This window comes from Salvelinus alpinus, chromosome 15, assembly GCF_045679555.1.
Source record: "Salvelinus alpinus chromosome 15, SLU_Salpinus.1, whole genome shotgun sequence".
Classification (NCBI taxonomy): Eukaryota; Metazoa; Chordata; class Actinopteri; order Salmoniformes; family Salmonidae; genus Salvelinus; species Salvelinus alpinus.
The window spans coordinates 48,598,916-48,617,351 of NC_092100.1; the positions used below are offsets into that span (position 1 = coordinate 48,598,916).

Genomic DNA, 18,436 nt, shown 5'->3' on the forward strand with positions numbered 1-18,436 from the left:
AAGTTAAAATCTAAAACTTTCAGTTTTACCGGTCAGGGAACGTATGGCTTAGTTCCCACAACCAATGTGAAACTAAAAACATAAGTTCCCACAACTTCTAATTGTGCTAGCTTGGTAATGTTAAGGAATCTTGCTCTGGAGCCTTATGGTAGCATAGCCTACACCAACAGGCTCACTTACAAATTAGTACAGCATGGCTGGATACATATTTAATAAATGTCTTATTTAATCTCAATAGCCGGAGATTGGAAGATTGAGTCTCCGGCTGCCTCTGTCTTTCTCTTCAGTCATGCTGTTCCTCTCCGCCTCTGTAGCCTGCCGCTTAAAGATTAAACTGGATGGGTACACAGTTATACGACCGGGCCATTTTGACATGAGGCCTACTTCATGGGGGCCTAGACGGCCCACAAAACCATACCAGGGGTAAACGGAAGAGACTCAATGCTGGAATCAATTCAGATTTGATCTCTGTCAATTAGTCCTGCATCTAATGATCTGATGATAATTCCGTTACTCTGACAACACACCAGTTCATAGTTTGTAAGTAGCAATTGTGATGGATTGTACAGCATAGCAGAATCTCGAATTTCAATGTTTGTTCGAAGCAAAACTTTGATCAATGAACTAAAACAGATGTCAAATGAATGAACAGTAATGACGAATTTTGATGTCTTCAACATGTAGGTTTACAACATATTTATTTTACATATTTAACTGATTAACAGACTGGATGTTCCATTGCCAATGTTATGTCTGTAAATTACTAGATAGAGTAATTAAATCAAGTGGCTATACTATTATTGTATTAAGCTATACCCCATCCATGAACCAATCGGGTTATGGTTTCTTTAAATAGCATTTTTAAATAGCTTTTTAATATGGAATGACTGAATCACTCTCTTTATATCTCTTTCAGTGAGTAGCATGATGTGTGGGTTTGTGTGAACAATTCATTAACAGTACAAGTCTCTCTATTGTACTGTGATAGTAGCCTAGCTGAAGGCCTGTCTGTGTTCACCACTGTCACTATCTGTGGGGAGAATGACTCTGTACTGTACATCACTGCTAGTCATCAGCGGCAGATGAGAGGAGAGTATGCCCCTTTAATCCCATTTCCCCTGAGGATACACACATCTCCTCACTGAATCAATCTGCAATGACAAAAGACAATCAATCAAAAATCAATAACACAGCCACAGCCACTGTCACAGCCACTGTCACAGGTGTGATATGCAGTAGGGTCATTCCACCAATTGGGTGACTTTTGAGTAGTTTAACTTGGTCATTCAAAAAAACACCTCATTTTAACATTCTGTAATAAAAAGCACATGTTCATTTTCAATAAAAAACACATTTTCCCATCTCAAGAGGTTACATCAAAAAATTACTATGACACGGAACAAAAATATAAAAGCAACAAAGATTTTTACTGAGTTAGGGTTCATATAAGTAAATCAGTCAATTGAAACCGAGGGATTTCACATGACTGGGAATACAGATATGCAACTGTTGGTCACAGATACCTTAAAAAACAGTCAATATCTGGTGTGAAAACCAGTCAATATCTGGTGTGAAAACCAGTCAATATCTGGTGTGAAAACCAGTCAATATCTGGTGTGACCACCATTTGCCTCATGCCGTGTGACACATCTCTTTCACATAGAGTTGACTATGGCCTGTAGAATATTGTCCCACTGCTCTTCAATGGCTGTGTGAAGATGCTGGACATTGGCGGGAACTGGAACACGCTGTTGTACACGACGATCCAGAGCATCCTAAACATCCTAAACAGGATGTTCGACTCGCCCACTTTTCCAGCACAAAACACCTGGAAATTCCCAAAAAGAGTAAAACCTGCTCACCTGCTTTTACACTATGGGTTGACTATTAGATGCTTCTTTAGATTTTTTTTTTTTTAAAGGTACTGTTTCACCTCATGAAAATGAAAGTTCATTTCACGTAACAGGGTTGACCTTAAAATGAGGGACATTTATACATGAAATAAATAATCACATTACATAAATAATAATCTTCAGATATTACTTTGTCAAAGCAACAAAATATGTAGAGATTTACAATGATGGTAACATTTTTGGGGATTAAATGGGTTAAAATCTTCCTAGAAGGAAAATGTAAAAGTTTTTATTCACATAAAAAAAATCTGGAATTCTCCATGTGGTGTATATTAAAGGGCAAGTCAATTAATGAAACATGCTTTTAAAATGCAATATTGGTGCAACATTTCTACATGGAATATCAAAGGGATGCAAAAGGCACTCATTTCATGGAACGACCCAGTATTTGATCATACAGTAGATGCTACATGTAATCCATTTGGCATACTGAGATGGAAGAAGGCACATCAAATGGACGTAAAGGGATTTCAGCTGTACACCAGCCATGGCTTTCTATTTAAATGGTAAAGAGGGGTGTACGTACCAAAAGAATACTGTACAGCACATGGGGAATAAAAGCCAATACTCTATTGCGTGTATGTCTGTGAGGGATGTCTATTATCTTGAGATCTCTAAGGAATGATACGAATTAAAGTCCATCGCATAGCTCCAGGGCTTTGTCTGTGTAATGTCACTTTGTGATAGGCAGTCTGATCTGATCCTTTATATTCAATCTCTATGGGGAAATTAGTCATTTACAATACATCTAAATTGGTAAGATATTATATGTTATGTATTATAGCCTCATGATTAGGTGCTGTGCCAGTATGAGATCAACCTCTCATGACCACAGAGTACTGTTGCCGGGCACAAATGAATGTTTCCCTGCATATATTAGTTGGCGTTATTGTGAAAGGGAAGCCATAAAGATTTTTTAAAGCGTGAGTGTTCTTTCCAAAATAAACACAGTGGGAATGGCCAGTTGATCCTACTGCAGGAACTGTTCTATTGGGATCAATATAGGCCAGCTTTTTTATCTGCACTCCCACCAAAGTGTAAAAGATTCAAACGCTTTATAAAGACTTCACAATCATTTCCGTGTAGGAGTTTCACAAAGTATTTCATATCAAGCCTGCAATATGAAGGTTAAGACCGCCTATGGGCCCGTATTCTGCCGTTTATTTTGACATGTCCGCAAAGGCCAGGTCTGTGAAGAGAAAGACAACACGGAATAAGTGAATGCTATGATGTAAGACCACATTTGCTCAGCAACAGTCAATGAATCCAGCGTAGCCGTGATTATTTTGGCTTGAGTCAAAGATAAAGTCACAGGGTAGTTTTTCCCTTTCTTTTTTTTCTGTTGGTTTATAATCCCAAGCAACTGTTAACTGATATCTTCCTGTTCATGGGTGTTTACAAACCAACATCACAGCCAAAACATAACAATAAAATCCATTGTAGTTGACTTTTTTTGCAACACATTCTAAAGATGCAGTCTAACACTTGGCTGAGAAAATTGTGCATGAACACAGCTTTTGTTTCAGATAACGTTACATAAAACACTCTTGTGTTTTTCCTTTTCCGTTTACGAACCGTTATACTTTCTTGTGTTGTTTTTCCAGTTATTACATTCACTCTTATGCTCAATTTACCGACATGGCCTGGATCAAAATCAAATGCAAAGACTCCAAGAGTTAGAAAAATCACCAATCAACCAGAAAACGACTTTGGCTCTAGCTTCTCATGATATTTTCTTGCTGTTGCTGCTTGCTTTCCAGTCGATTGCCGTTCCTCCTGGTTTCAGCTCTGTTGTTGTTTTCTCTCTCTTCCAGAGGAGGAACGTCCACCTGCTGTTGAGTGTGTTGCTGTTGGCTGCCTGGGGTGCTGTTCTGCTGGTCTGCCGCCTTTACTGGATGGGTAACAAACCACCCAACTTCTCCAACTCAGACAACCCAGCGGGGGACTCCCCGTCCCTTCTCACCCGAGCACTCACCTTCCTCTACCTGCCCGCTGTCAACATGTGGCTCCTCCTCTGCCCGGACACACTGAGCTTCGATTGGTCCATGGACGCCTTGCCTCTGATCAGAGGCATTGTTGAATGGAGGAACCTTCATACCGTGGCCTTCTATGTGGGACTGCTCCTCCTGACTTGGTTTGGGCTTTGCACCCGCCGGGTCAAGGGCAAGGAGACCAACGGAAAAGCTCATCATGTAACCAACGGCAACGGGAGGTCCAACACCAATGGACACAGCTATCACCACCCTGACGTCCCCGACCACACAAACTCTGAAACAGAGCCTCACCCTGCCAGTGCACAAAACGGTACCAAAAAGCATTACGTCACGAGGACTCGACTGCCCACCACTGAGAATGTAGTGGTGTTCTCCTTGGGCCTACTGGCCATCCCTTTTCTCCCTGCCACCAACCTGTTCTTCTATGTGGGCTTTGTGATAGCAGAGAGAGTACTGTACATCCCCAGTATGGGCTTCTGTCTGCTGCTGGCGGTGGGGCTGAGGTCCCTGTACGTGCGGCTGAGGCGGAGGTCCTCCAGGACTGTTTTGGTGTACTGTAGCGCTGCCATGGTCCTGCTGTTTGGGGTTAAAACGGTGCTGAGGAACCAGGACTGGCAGAACGAGGAGATGCTCTACAAGTCAGGAATATACGTGAATCCTGCTAAAGGTAACACACATAGACAAGCATACACACACACACTTTAACATTCTCACATAATATAGGTTGACTCTGTATGACCTAAAGTAACATCACGTTAAGTGATAGCGTGATAGCTACTCCCTGTTAATGTGGGAGTGAAAGAAAGGGTGATTTTAAAAATGTACTCTGAGATATGAGCATGAGTGTTCAGAGCTCCTTGATAAATTGTTTACAGTATATCTGCTTCCAGGCAGTATATCCTCTCCAGGCAGTATATCCTCTCCAGGCAGTATATCATGGCTGAAGGACCTTTCAACACAAAGCCTCCATTGTAACCTACTAAATATCCCACTATGGCAGACTAGAGTCTCTCTCCTTCTTACTTTTGGAGGACATCTTCACTGACATCCCTGCTTGATTGGCAATGAGGGGAAACTACATTACTAGAATATTCAAACATTCAAATTTAGGGTCACGGTCATCCAAAGAGTACTGTGTAGCTAATAGTGTTACTCCTGAGATAGTGAGCCGGGGCTAAGGACAGAGGTAACGGCAGGACATGTTGTGTTAGCTAATTTCCCTTTCAGATTCTGCGGCAGGGCTGATACGTGACAGCTGTTTATCCTGGCAACGCAGAGCAGCAGCTACGTTCCTTCCCTGGACCACTGTCCTCATACGATGTGTGATGAGACGCAATGGGCCGAGTCTGAAATAGTGACACACTCCGTTAAGCATTGAGAATAAGTTCTGTGAGAAAACACAGTTAAAGAGACGGAACAAATTCACATGGCAAGGTTTCTGTTGTAGTATATTCCCTATAAAAGGTCTTATTGTATTTACAGTCACATTTTAGAGGGTAAAGTTATTGACTTGTTTTTTTCTCTGCTCGGCTTTCCTATTATTGTTATTGAGACTTTGGCGATATCTCTCTCAGACGCCTTAACTAATAAATAAATGCATAGCTCAAAGGAGCCTTTGGCATTACTGAGCACTTGATACATTTTTATGAAATGCAACCCGAATGATTTGCTATTTGTCTTTCCCCTCCTATACAGCCATCGGGAGAGCATGAAGAAACAGTGTCTAAGGGGCAGATTGTTCACTGTCATTCATGTTCACAGTTCTCTTACTCTTACTGCCTTCGGCAGTATATAGACCCAGTTAAATAGTGCATAAGTGCATACATAAGCCCATATGTATACATGATGGATCCCAACTGTCCATACTTAGCTACAGTATTGATTTAGTTGTCAAGCTAAAATATTGCAGTGAAACACTATTCAGTCGATTTGGTTGTCAAGCTACACTATATTTACAAAGGTATGTGGACACCCCGTCAAATGAGTGGATTTGGCTATTTCAGCCACACCCGTTGCTGACAGGTGTATAAAATTGAGCACATAGCTATGCAGTCTCCATAGACAAACATTGGCACGACAATGGCCTGACTGAAGAGCTCAGTGACGTTCAACGTGGCACAGTCATAGGATGCCGCCTTTCCAACAAGTCAGTTGGTCAAATTTCTGCCCTGCTAGAGCTGCCCTGGTAAACTGTAAGTGCTGTTATTGTGAAGGGGAAACGTCTAGGAGCAACAACGGCTCAGCCGCCAAGTGGTAGGCCACACAAGCTCACAGAAGGGGACCGCCGAGTTCTAAAGCACGTAGCGCATAAAAATCACCTTTCCTTGGTTGCAATACTCACTACCGAGTTTCAAACTGCCTCTGGAAGCAACGTCAGCACAAGAACTGTTCGGCAGGAGCTTCATGAAATAGGTTTCAATGGCCGAGCAGCCGCACACAAGCCTAAGATCACCATGTGCAATGCCAAGCGTCTGCTGGAGTGGTGTAAAGCTCGCTGCCATTGGACTCTGGAGCAGTGGAAACTCGTTCCCTGGAATGATGAATCACTCTTCACCATCTGGCGGTCCGACGGACGAATCTGGGTTTGGCGGATGCCAGGAGAACGCTACCTGCCTCAATTCACTGTAAAGTTTGGTGGAAGAGGAATAATGGTCTTGGGCTGTTTTTCGTGGTTAGGGCTAGGCCCTTCAACCAAATCAAACACATTTGGGATGAATTGGAACGCCGACTGCAAGCCAGGCCTAATCACCCAACATCAGTGCCCAACCTCACTAATGCTCTTGGCTGAATGGATGCAAGTCCCCTCACCAATGTTCCAACATCTAGTGGAAAGCCTTCCCAGAAGAGTGGAGACTGTTAAAGCAGCAAAGGGGGGACCAACTCCATATTCATGTCCATGATTTTTGAATGATATGTTCGACGAGTAGGTGTCCACATACTTTTTTCTTGTAAAGCAGTAATCAATATAGACGTATTTTTCATAGGAAAATAAAAATACCACTTGACAACAGAAATGTAGCTACTATACCTACTCCATTCACACCCCTGAGATTGATTGCACCATTTTACAGTCTACCAGACTAAATTTTCACTCTATATTAATATACTATAGAGCAGTCGTATGGAACCGTTATTTTATTCATTTTCTGTTTGGAAATAATTGGGCTCTTTGACACACTGACTCCCTGGGGAGTCTTTTTTTCCTTAGTCTCCTTGGTCCCAGTAGCTCAGTACCAGCTGTGGATATGCCCTCTGTCCCAGCCTGCACAATGCCCTCTGAGGAGGGTAAAAACCAGACTGTTCCCAGATCAGTTTGTGCTGTCTTGCCAACCCCTATGGTCATTGTTTGACGTGACATTTGACGTGACGTGGCAAGACAATACATACAGATCTGGGATCAGGCTTTATTTATACAGCACATTTTAGACATGAATGCAACACAATACGCTTCACAGGAGAATATATATATTTTTTTTAATGAAATATTTACTACACAACAAACATAAGAGGATTAAAAAGAAAAGAATAACAGTAAAAACTGAAAGTCTAAAAAAAGCACTGTAAGGAAAAGCGAAGGTGTGCTTTAAGATCTCTTTTAAATATGTCCATAGTTTCGAAACCCCTCAGGTTCTCTGGCAGGCTATTCCAGAGGCTGGGGGCATAGTAACTAAAGGCTGCCTATCCATGCCTCTTGGTCCTAGACTTAAAAATGACTAAAAGGCCAGTGCCAGAGGACCTGAGGGACCTACTGGGTACATAACTCAAAAGCATGTCTGACATGCATTGGGGTGCACAATCATATATTGATTTAAATCAATCATCTTAAAATTGATTTTAAACCTCACAGGCAGCTAGTGCAGACTTGAAAATCGGTGTAATGTGTGCTCCCCGTCTGGTCTTGGTCAGTACCCGTGCTGTAGCATTCTGTATGTTTTGCAGTTGACCAATGGCTTCCTTGGGTAGACCAGACATGAGAGCATTACAGTGGTCAAGCCTGCTTGTAATATAAGCATGGATGAGTGTCTCTGTACCAGCCTAAGATAGAAACGGCTGCAACTTGGCAATGTTCCTAAGGTGGTAAAAAGCTATTTTGGTCCCATTCCTAAAGTGTCGTTCGAAATTGAGTTCAGAATCTAAAATGACACCTAGGATTTTTACCTGGTGTTTTATCTTTATTAAAATGTGCGGCCAGTTTCTTTCTCTGTGCTTTGGCTCCAACAATGAGTACCTCAGTCTTGTCTTGATTTAGCTGGAGGAAGTTGTGAGCCATCCAAGTATTTAAATCACTAATACGGTCTAATAATTTATCTGTGGAGCTAAAATCCTCTGGTGACACAGAAATGTAAAGTTGTGTATCGTCTGCATAGCAGTGAAAACCAATGAAGTGCTTTCTGATAACGCTGACAAGGGGTAACTCATATAAACTGAACAGTACCGGACCCAAAACACCACATTTTTAGAACCGGACCAGAGAGGCCAATCCACCTCTTTTTTCACCTTTATAACCAGGTAGGCCAGTTGAGAACAAGTTCTCATTTACAACTGCGACCTGGCCAAGATAAAGCAAAGCAGTGCGACAAAAACAACAACGCAGAGTTACACATGGAATAAACAAACATACGGTCAATAACACAATAGAACAATCTATATACAGTGTGTGCAAATGTAGTAAGATTAGGGAAGTAAGGCAGTAAATAGGCCATAGTGACGAAATAATTACAATTTAGCATTAACACTGGAGTGATAGATGTGCAGATGATGAAGTGCAAGTAGAGATACTGGGGTGCAAAACAAAATAACTATATGGGGATGAGGTAGTTGGGTGGGCTATTTACAGATGGGCTATGTACAGGTGCAGTGATCAGTAAGCTGCTCTGACAGCTGATGCTTATAGTTATTGAGGGAGATATAAGTCTCCAGCTTCAGTGACTTTTGCAATTCGTTCCAGTCATTGGCAGCAGAGAACTGGAAGGAAAGGCGGCCAAAGGAGGTGTTGGCTTTGTGGATGAACCATGAAATATACCTGCTGGAGCGCGTGCTACGGGTGGGTGTTGCTATGGTGACCAGTGAGCTGAGATAAGGCGGGGCTTTACCTAGCAAAGACTTATAGATGACCTGGAGCCAGTGGGTTTGGCGACGCATATGTAGCGAGGGCCAGCCAACGAGAGCATACAGGTCGCAGTGGTGGGTAGTGTATGGGGCTTTAGTGACAAAACGGATGGCACTGTGATAGACTACATCCAATTTGCTGAGTAGAGTGTTGGAGGCTATTTTGTAAATGATATCGCCAAAGTCAAGGATTGGTAGGATAGTCAGTTTTACGAGGGTATGTTTGGCAGCATGAGTGAAGGAGACTTTGTTGCGAAATAGGAAGCCGATTCTAGATTTAATTTTGGATTGGAGATGCTTAATGTGAGTCTGGAAGGAAAGTTTACAGTCTAACCAGACACCTAGGTATTTGTAGTTATCCACATATTCTAAGTCAGAACCGTCCAGAGTAGTGATGCTGGACGGGTGGGTGGGTGCGGGCACCGATCAGTTGAAGAGCATGCATTTAGTTTTACTAGCATTTAAGAGCAGTTGGAGGCCACGGAAGGAGAGTTGTATGGCATTGAAGCTCGTTTGGAGGTTTGTTAACACAGTGTCCAAAGAGGGGCCAGATGTATACAGAATGGTGTTGTCTGCATAGAGGTGGATCAGAGAATCATCAGCAGCAAGAGCGACATCATTGATGTATACAGAGAAAAGAGTCAGCCCGAGAATTGAACCCTGTGGCACCCCCATAGAGACTGCCAGAGGTTCGGACAACAGGCCCTCCGATTTGAAACACTGAACTCTATCTGAGAAGTAGTTGGTGAACCAGGCGAGGCAGTCATTTGAGAAACCAAGGCTGTTGAGTCTGCCGATAAGAATGCGGTGATTGACAGAGTCGAAAGCCTTGGCCAGGTCGATGAAGACGACTGCACAGTACTGTCTTCTATCGATGGCGGTTATGATATTGTTTAGGACCTTGAACGTGGCTGAGGTGCACCCATGACCAGCTCGGAAACCAGATTGCATAGCGGAGAAGGTACGGTGGGATTCGAAATGGTCGGTGATCTGTTTGTTAACTTGGCTTTCGAAGACTTTAGAAAGGCAGGGCAGGATGGCTATAGGTCTGTAACAGTTTGGGTCTAGAGTGACTCCCCCTTTGAAGAGGGGGATGACCGCGGCAGCTTTCCAATCTTTAGGGATCTCAGACGATATGAAAGAGAGGTTGAACAGGCTAGTATTAGGCGTTGCAACAATTGCGGTGGATAATTCTAGAAAGAGAGGGTCCAGATTGTCTAGCCCAGCTGATTTGTAGGGGTCCAGATTCTGCAGCTCTTTCAGAACATCAGCTATCTGGATTTGGGTGAAGGAGAAGCGAGGGGGGCTTGGGCAGGTTGCTGCGGGGGGCCCTTCAGTGAAATAAAACAATAATAACTAACCGAAACAGCAGTAGACAAGGCAAATTGATATTAGAGATAGGCATAAAGCAATCACAGGTGTTGGTCGGGAGAGCTAAGACAACAACGGGTAAATGGCGATGAATGGGCAGAGAGGGTCAGTTAGGTACACACAGGACCTGTGTTTGAGGCTGGGGCCGACAGATAAACAAAATTAGGTACAGTGTTACTGAACAGACCAGCAGGCATCAGCTGTGTAGCCTAGTGATCATAGGGTCTAAGCAATAGGTGAGTCAGGGAGCCGTTCGGTAGTCGCTACTAAGCTATGCGAGCGGGAGACACGGCGTTCAGAAAGCTAGCGGGCCGGGGCTAGCAGATGGGTCTTCGGCGAAACCGCAACGGAAAAGCCTGTTGAAACATCGGACGATTACGTCGGCAGACCAGTCGTGATGGATCGGCGGGGCTCCGTGTCGACAATATGGGTCCAGGCCAATAGGCAAAAGAGGTATTGTAGCTCACGAATTAGCTGGTATACTCTGTCGGCTGGCCGGGAGATGGGCCTAGCTCGAGGCTAGCTCAAGGCTAACTGGTGCTTGCTTCGGGACAGAGGCGTTAGCCAACAGGAGCCGCTAGCTAGCTGCGATGATCCAATGTAATGGTTCAGAGCTTGCGTCAGGAATCCGGGGATTTCGTGGAGAAAAGCAGTCCGATATGCTCTGGGTTGATATCGCGCTGTGTAGACTGGCAGGTAATTGTCCGAGCTAAAGCTGGCTAGTGTCCGAGCTAAAGGTGAAGACCGCTAGCAGTGGCAAACAATGACTAGTAGTTAGTAGCTAGTGTGCTGGCTAGCTTCTGATGGAGGTTCCAGTTATAAGGTATAAAAAAATAGCAGATCCGTACCACGTTGGGTGAGGCCGGTTGCAGGAGAGGATGTTTCGTTCGTAGATGGAAAGTGAGATTAAAATAGGAAATAGGAAAAAAAATAAAAACAGACTATTTACAGACTAATTAACACGCGACAAGAAAAACACACGTCCGACTGCTACGCCATTTTGGATCTCTCCAGTCTGTCCAGAAGGACATCATGGTCAACAGTGTTAAATGCAGCACTTAAATCCAAGAGTACAAGGACAGAGACCTGTTTGGCATCTGTGTTGGCTCTAAAATAATTTACAACTTTAACTAAGGCTGTCTCTGTGCTGTACTGTGCTGGGCCCAAAAGCCAGATTGGAATAAAAAAATATATAGTTGGCACTTAAAAAATAATTTTGCTGTTTGACAAACTTTTTCTCCAGATTAAGGTTGGATATTGGCCGAAAATTGCTAAAAATTGAATAATCTAGATTATTTTTATTCAGAAGAGGTTTCACCGTAGCAGTTTTTAGTGCAGCGAGGAAAGTGCCTGTGAACAGGGAGTGATTAACAATAGCTCGTACTTTTTCAGATACGCAAATAAAAACCTAAGGCAGAGATAGAGGGTGTTCGAAAGAGGCTGGCAGCCATGTTGATTGACACTGTTAACCTTATTTTCTCCCTCCATCAGCATGGGGCAATCTTGGAAACGTTCTAAAGAACCAGGGCAAGATGGCGGAGGCGGAGCAGGCGTACAGGAACGCCCTCTACTACCGCAGGAACATGGCAGACATGCTGTATAACCTGTGAGTGTCTATATCAAATCAAATCAAATGTATTTATAAAGCCCTTTTTACATCAGCATAGACTCTGTGTGCATACATGAGCATCACTGTCTCCCCTTACACACACACGTCTGTCTATTGATCAGTGGTCTTCACAGAGAGGAAATTGTGTTTTGTGTTCCTGCTGTCTCTGTGACAGTAGGTTATTAATCATGCTGTGTCAGCATGAGGGTAGGACAACAGCCAGCACACAGCCAATACTCAACATTAGCCTCAAGGGCTTTAGGTGTTACTCAACAGAACCTTAGATTATTTTCAATTTTTAGATTGTTTAGAACAGATGTAGAGATTAGCTACAGTAGCATTTTATTTTACGGCACTGTTTCCAATTATATTGATCTAGTAATTACTAGGAAGCTGTATTACCTTGTTGTCTCACGTTATTCAGTCTTATAAGACACATTGGACGTTAATTAGTCACTTCTGTTGAGATTTGTAGACGTGAGAGTCCCTAACTTTCTCTGTTACTTCTTTCTCTATTATAGCGGCTTGCTGCTACAAGAAAACAACAAGTTCTCTGAGGCGCTCCACTACTATAAACTGGCCATTGGGAGCAGGCCAACTCTGGCTTGTAAGTACAGCTCCTCTTTTTGTTAACAATTTCCAGCTCTTGGTATTGCACAGTGCCAATGTCCAGGCAACTGCCAATGGGACTGAGGGTGAGGGAGGGCACAGGCAGGCCTGCTACATTGCTAGATGAATGATTGAATACAACCTGTAGGTTAGCTTTCAAGGACCACAAGCCGACAGATTAAACTATTGCATAATTTAATTTAATATGAATTGAGGTCAAAGTCTCTCTCTCTCCTCTCTCCTCTCTCGCTCAATGATGATTCTTTTCCTCTCTTACCTTGAGGAAAGTTGCATGCATGTTTTCTGTTAGTTCATTATCCCCCTCTTTCTCTCTCCTTCTCCCTTAATGGTGCTAGTTTTCCTTGAGTCTTACCTTAACTCTTTCATGCACGCTTCCTGCTAGCTCGTTATCAGCATCGTTCAACTGTCACACTGCCTGGTTAGCAGAGGTCACTCTCACGTGCTCAATTATTCCCCATTGTTTTTCCTATCAACCGATGACAGATAAACAGTGGAGTCCTTGATTTCCCTTCGTTTGTCTCCCAAAGTGTAATTAATAATGATGAATATAATCAAGATGATGATCATAGTCCTCATTCATTATGCATCTACCCCATCTTTTACTGGCGATAGCTAATTGAATGATTTACCTAAAGCGGTGGTCGTGGTGATGGAAGAAGTGAAGGAATGAGAGCAAGTCAGATAATAGATGTAATTTGTCAAGGTTGTACCATTCTTCACTGCATTTAACTGACAGCTGGTACAACTTGGAATCTGGTCAAGTAACGATTCCAAAGTGCCATCTCCATGACGATAGAAAAGCTCTAATGATAGACAGTTCTATTCACACTGTTCTCATATCCCTTTCAGGCACACATTCTTAATGGAAACAGTCTTCACCAACACTCTAGCCAAGGGAATATATGCAATTTATTCCTAGAATGGGATTGTTGAGTAGAATTTGGAACTTGGCCAGTTCACTTTGGATGGACAAAGGACAGAGAGAACTGAGGAGAGGGGCTAGGTAGGACACTAGTGTAGTCTACGTTTCATCAGCATGCTGAGGCACACATACATTATTAGTAGAGCCAGTTCCACCCCGCAGACTCCCATTCACATTCCATCCCCTCGGAGTCTTGAACATGTATTGGCACCCCATGGATGTGGCAGCTAATTGATCCACAGTGGGTGGCCAATTTATTTCCGAAAGACGCTTGATAATGACTAGTTTCAGCCCCATAGAGCCTAATTACTCTCTGCCTGCATGTTGATCGTGTATTTGATCTCTCGTTCCCCCCTGCAGCAGCCTACTTGAACACAGGGATCGTCCTGATGAACCAGGGGAGAATGGATGAAGCCAAGAGGACCTTCCTGACCTGCGCCGATATCCCCGACGAGAACCTGAAAGACCCCCACGCCCACAAGAGCTCCGTTACCAGCTGCCTATACAACCTGGGCAAGCTGCTCCATGAGCAGGGGCATCAGGAGGTAGGATAGAGGGGCAGATGGAGGGCGCACACACACATACACACACACACACACACTCACAAGGACACACACACACCAAACATACACACAGAAACACACACCAGTGGAGGCTGCTGAGAGGAGGAAGGCTCATAATAATGGCTGGAATGCAGTCAATGGAATGGCATCAAACACATCAAACACGTCGTTTCCATGTGGTTGATATCATTCCATTGACTGCAGAAGAGAAATGACTTGTGGCCCCGGCCTGGTTGGGCCCTCGTGCCTAATGGATGGTTCCTTTTGTTTTATTAATTCCTAGGAGGCCCTCTCGGTGTATAAAGAAGCAATACAGAAAATGCCAAGACAATTTGCACCTCAGAGCCTCTATAACATGATGGGTAAGTGGCAATTCTCTTTCTCTCAAACCAAACACAGAAGCTGTTATTTTTTTTGTGAGAAAAATTATATTAAAATGGAATAGAAGATTGGTAGATCGGAATGCAAGTTAATGTGTGTTTCATTTGTAAGTGTGGGGGTACATTTGCAACCATTGTGTCAGCTGTTGGCTGTTAGCTTGGCTCCATTTACAGTACTTCTACCGGAGTTTGTTGAACTTTATTCCACCTGAAGGGTCTCAGGATTGAATTGTATTGCTTGTGGCCAGGGTCTTGAGCTCGTCAGCTGAGCTAGGCTTACAGTAAGCATGACAAATTAGCATGGTTTCGGAGGGTAGACTCTGCCTAGGGTTGTTCGTTTTAAAGGTGCTCTGTTTTCATAACGTCTTATAAATCTTCATCTGGTTTTTTTCTAAGATACGTAAACCGGCATCAAAGTCGGGGTGTGTGGCAGCAGCTCAACGCACCCATTGAGGCCCCAATGTTGAGGTTTCCACTGTGCGTTAACGCAGTTAATTTGCTTTCCACTGCAATAATAACCGCGCTCCTCAAGTTACAGTCATGTGAAAGCAGCTGCAGACTGAGTTGTGACTTTTGACTGCAAAAAACAATAATATTTAATTTCAAGTGACCCCCAATTCCACTCACACCCTTGTCCCTCAATGGCCATTCTCAGCCCTGCTGAGAAGTCTCAATCTGCCTTTGCTCCCTCTGTGGCTCCCCCATGTTGTTCCTTTCTAACGTTCTCTCTCTTACTCTCTATTTCTCTCCCTCTCTCTCCCTCTCTCTTTTTCTTCTTCTAGGTCTCTCTCTTTCACTCCCTCCCTCTCTCACTCTCTTGCTGAATTCCAACAAGCCCCCCTAATACAGTACATTTACCAGTGGAGTCAAATTCAGCTTGACAGAGGTGCTGAGATTATGTCCAATTGTTGACCAAATCATTTCTAACAGTTTGAAAGCTGTAAGAGCTGTGGGAGGTTGGGTGGTACAGCATTTTCCCATATTTCTGGCAACTTTTGGCAGTTTACATGGCTGTCTGGGTCAAAGTTGGGTCTTAATCTGACACCCCCCCCTCCTCTCAAAGGTGCAATGGAATGTTCCACTATATGTGGTTTTCAAGTCCTTGAGATTTGTTTCACTTCAAATTTTATGTCCGTGTCTGTGCTCCCTCACAGAGCTCCATCTGAAGCTGATGGTTGGCTAAAAAGGCACGAAGTCGGTTGCTGTTACCAGCTCTACATTACACCATGTCTGACAAATATGTATATAGATTAAGCTATTCATATTGCCCGTATCATAATCATAACAGTCAATATACAGTATTATATTAGCTGCTGACAAGGACATTTATTAAGTCTGGGGATTCTGTAACCCAACTAGGACATACAATATCTCACATCTGATCTGAAAGGAAAGAAAGTTTGTGCTGATGGAGAACAGTTTTAAAGATATCTCTTCTAACAGACTTTCTTTGGATACTTTATATACTGGCTTACAAAAGACTTCCCAAACTCTGATCCTTATCAAAAATGAAAATGGGGTCTTATATTTGATACCGTTTACATGCTTGAGTATCCTGTATTTAAGGGTATATTAAGGGTACATTACAGGCCATTGCTAATGAAGAACACGGAGATGTCTGTTGATCGTCTCAGAGGTCAGCAGGTTAGCATTCCTCACCAGCCACCTGCACGGGCGGATTGGCCAAATGGGAATTCTGGCAAATGCGAAAAGGGCCGGACCATCTTTTATTGGGGTGGGCTGGTCGAAATTGACCCCAAAATGCGCTATATATACAAAAGTATGTGGACACACCTTGAAATTAGTAGATCTGGCTATTTCAGCCACATCCGTTGCTGACAGGTGTATAGAATTGAGCACACAGCCATGTATTCTCCATAGACAAACATTGGCAGTAGAATGGCCCGTACTGAAGAGCTCAGTGACTTTCAACGTGGCACTGTCATAGGATGCCACCTTTCCAACAAGTCAGTTAGTCAAATTTCTGCCCTGCTAGAGCTGCCCCTGTAAATGCTGTTATTGTGAAGTGGAAACGTCTAGGAGGAACAATGGATCAGCCGCACAAGCTCACAAAACGAACTGACGAGTCCTGAAGCACGTAGCGCATAAAAATTATCCATCCTCGGTTGCAACACTCACTATCGAGTTCCAAACTGTCTCTGGAAGCAACGTCAGCACAAGAACTGTTCGTCGGGAGCTTCATGAAATGGGTTTCCATGGCCGAGCAGCTGCACACAAGCCTAACATCCCCATGCGCGATGCCAAGTGTCGGCTGGAGTGGTGTAAAGCTCGCTGTCAGTGGACTCTGGAGCAGTGGAAACACTCCAGAAGAGTGGAGGCTGTTATAGCAGGTAAAGCGGGGACCAACTCCAGGAGCTGTTCGAGCAGGTGTCCACATACTTTTGGTCATGTAGTGCAGTGGTTCCCAACCAGGGGTACTAAGACCCCCTGGGGTACTTGGCCTATCCACAGAGGGTAAATATTTATTTGCTTCTGGATCTCAGTCTCTTCAGCCCAGCGAGTGGGTTTATGATCTTGTAGTAACGAGTGACTCCGCTTTCGGATTGCATTACATAGCCACCGCCTTTGGAGGCTGGAAAGTCCCGCCTATTTCGTTCGCTGAAAGGCCGGTCACTTGTTAGCAGTATTATATCCATCCAAAACTTTAAGGAACTGGCAGTCTCTCTCTCTCCTTCTCGCTCCCCATTTTCTTCTATTAAATTACATGTAGCCTAATATTTTAACACTTAGCTAAGTGGGCAGGGGGTAACATTACATTCTCTAATTTTAATTATAAACTGGGCTGTTCGAGCCCTGAATGCTGATTGACTTACAGCCGTGGTATATCTGACCGTACACCACGGGTATGACAAAACATGTATTTTTACTATTCTAATTACGTTGGAAACCAGTTTATAATAGCAATAAGGCACCTCAGAGGGTTGTATACCATGGCTAAGGGCTGTATCCAGGCACTCCGCGTTGCGTCGTGTTAAGAACAGCTCTTAGCCGTGGTATATTGGCCATATACCACACCCCCTCGTGCCTTATTGCTTAAATATGTAGTTACGCTGTTATAAGGTAGTAAATAAGACAATGGTCATCTATAAGGCATGTATTTTAAGGGTCCATAATAAACCATTTATAAATTGTGTTTAGCATTTATTTATAATTTCTCCCACATTAATAAACAATTTACTAATCATTAGAAAATTATTTTTGCATTCCCCAATCTAAAGTGAGTGCTATTTATACTTTAGAAATACTTTATAAATGTTTTGAGTGACCAGTTTAATATCTCACAAAAAGTTGGCCATGCCATTGGTAGACATTCCTGCAGTACCTGGTAAAAGAACAAGCACACAAAACAGGATGTTCAAGGAAATAAATATGTACTGTATGCATGTGTGAATAACTAGCTAACTTACATTGACAAATGTGGGAGTAATAGTTCATAAATGGTGTGCAAACAGTTTGTAAATACCTTATAAAGTGTTAATTATGGACCCTTGAAATAAAATGTTACCCTAGGATGTTGCTGGGCCCAGCACAGGTCCCTGGTCTTCTGGTCCCAGTGATGCTAGACACATGTACTGCCAGTTTATTTATAATTTGGCTCTATATTATATACAGTGCCTTCAGAAAGTATTCAAACCCGCTGGCTTTTTCCTCATTTTGTTGTATTACAGCCTGCATTTAACATGTATTAAATTGAGATTTAAACCACATAATGTCAAAGTGAAATTATGTTTTTCAAAATGTTTACAGATTAATTGCAAGCCGAAATAAGTTCAGGAGTAAAAATGACAAGTCACATAATAAGTTGAATGGACTCACTCTTTGTGCAATAATATTTTTGTAAATTTTTTTTATACTTTGTTTTTATTGTAGGAACACAAAGAAAGTACAAATAAAGTAAAATAAAAGAACAAAAATGATCTGGCA

At 43.0% G+C, this 18,436-nt stretch overlaps 1 protein-coding gene across 1 annotated transcript in view; it reads left to right on the plus strand.

The window, feature by feature from the left end:
- tmtc2b (transmembrane O-mannosyltransferase targeting cadherins 2b) overlaps nt 1–18,436 on the plus strand; it is a 172,287-nt gene that overhangs the window by 112,731 nt on the left and 41,120 nt on the right. Inside the window, exons 3-7 of the mRNA XM_071343867.1 lie at nt 3,728–4,574; nt 11,879–11,993; nt 12,518–12,603; nt 13,909–14,093; nt 14,395–14,473. Of these exons, the coding sequence (XP_071199968.1) occupies nt 3,728–4,574; nt 11,879–11,993; nt 12,518–12,603; nt 13,909–14,093; nt 14,395–14,473 (1,312 nt within the window). The remainder of the gene's footprint in view (nt 1–3,727; nt 4,575–11,878; nt 11,994–12,517; nt 12,604–13,908; nt 14,094–14,394; nt 14,474–18,436) is intronic.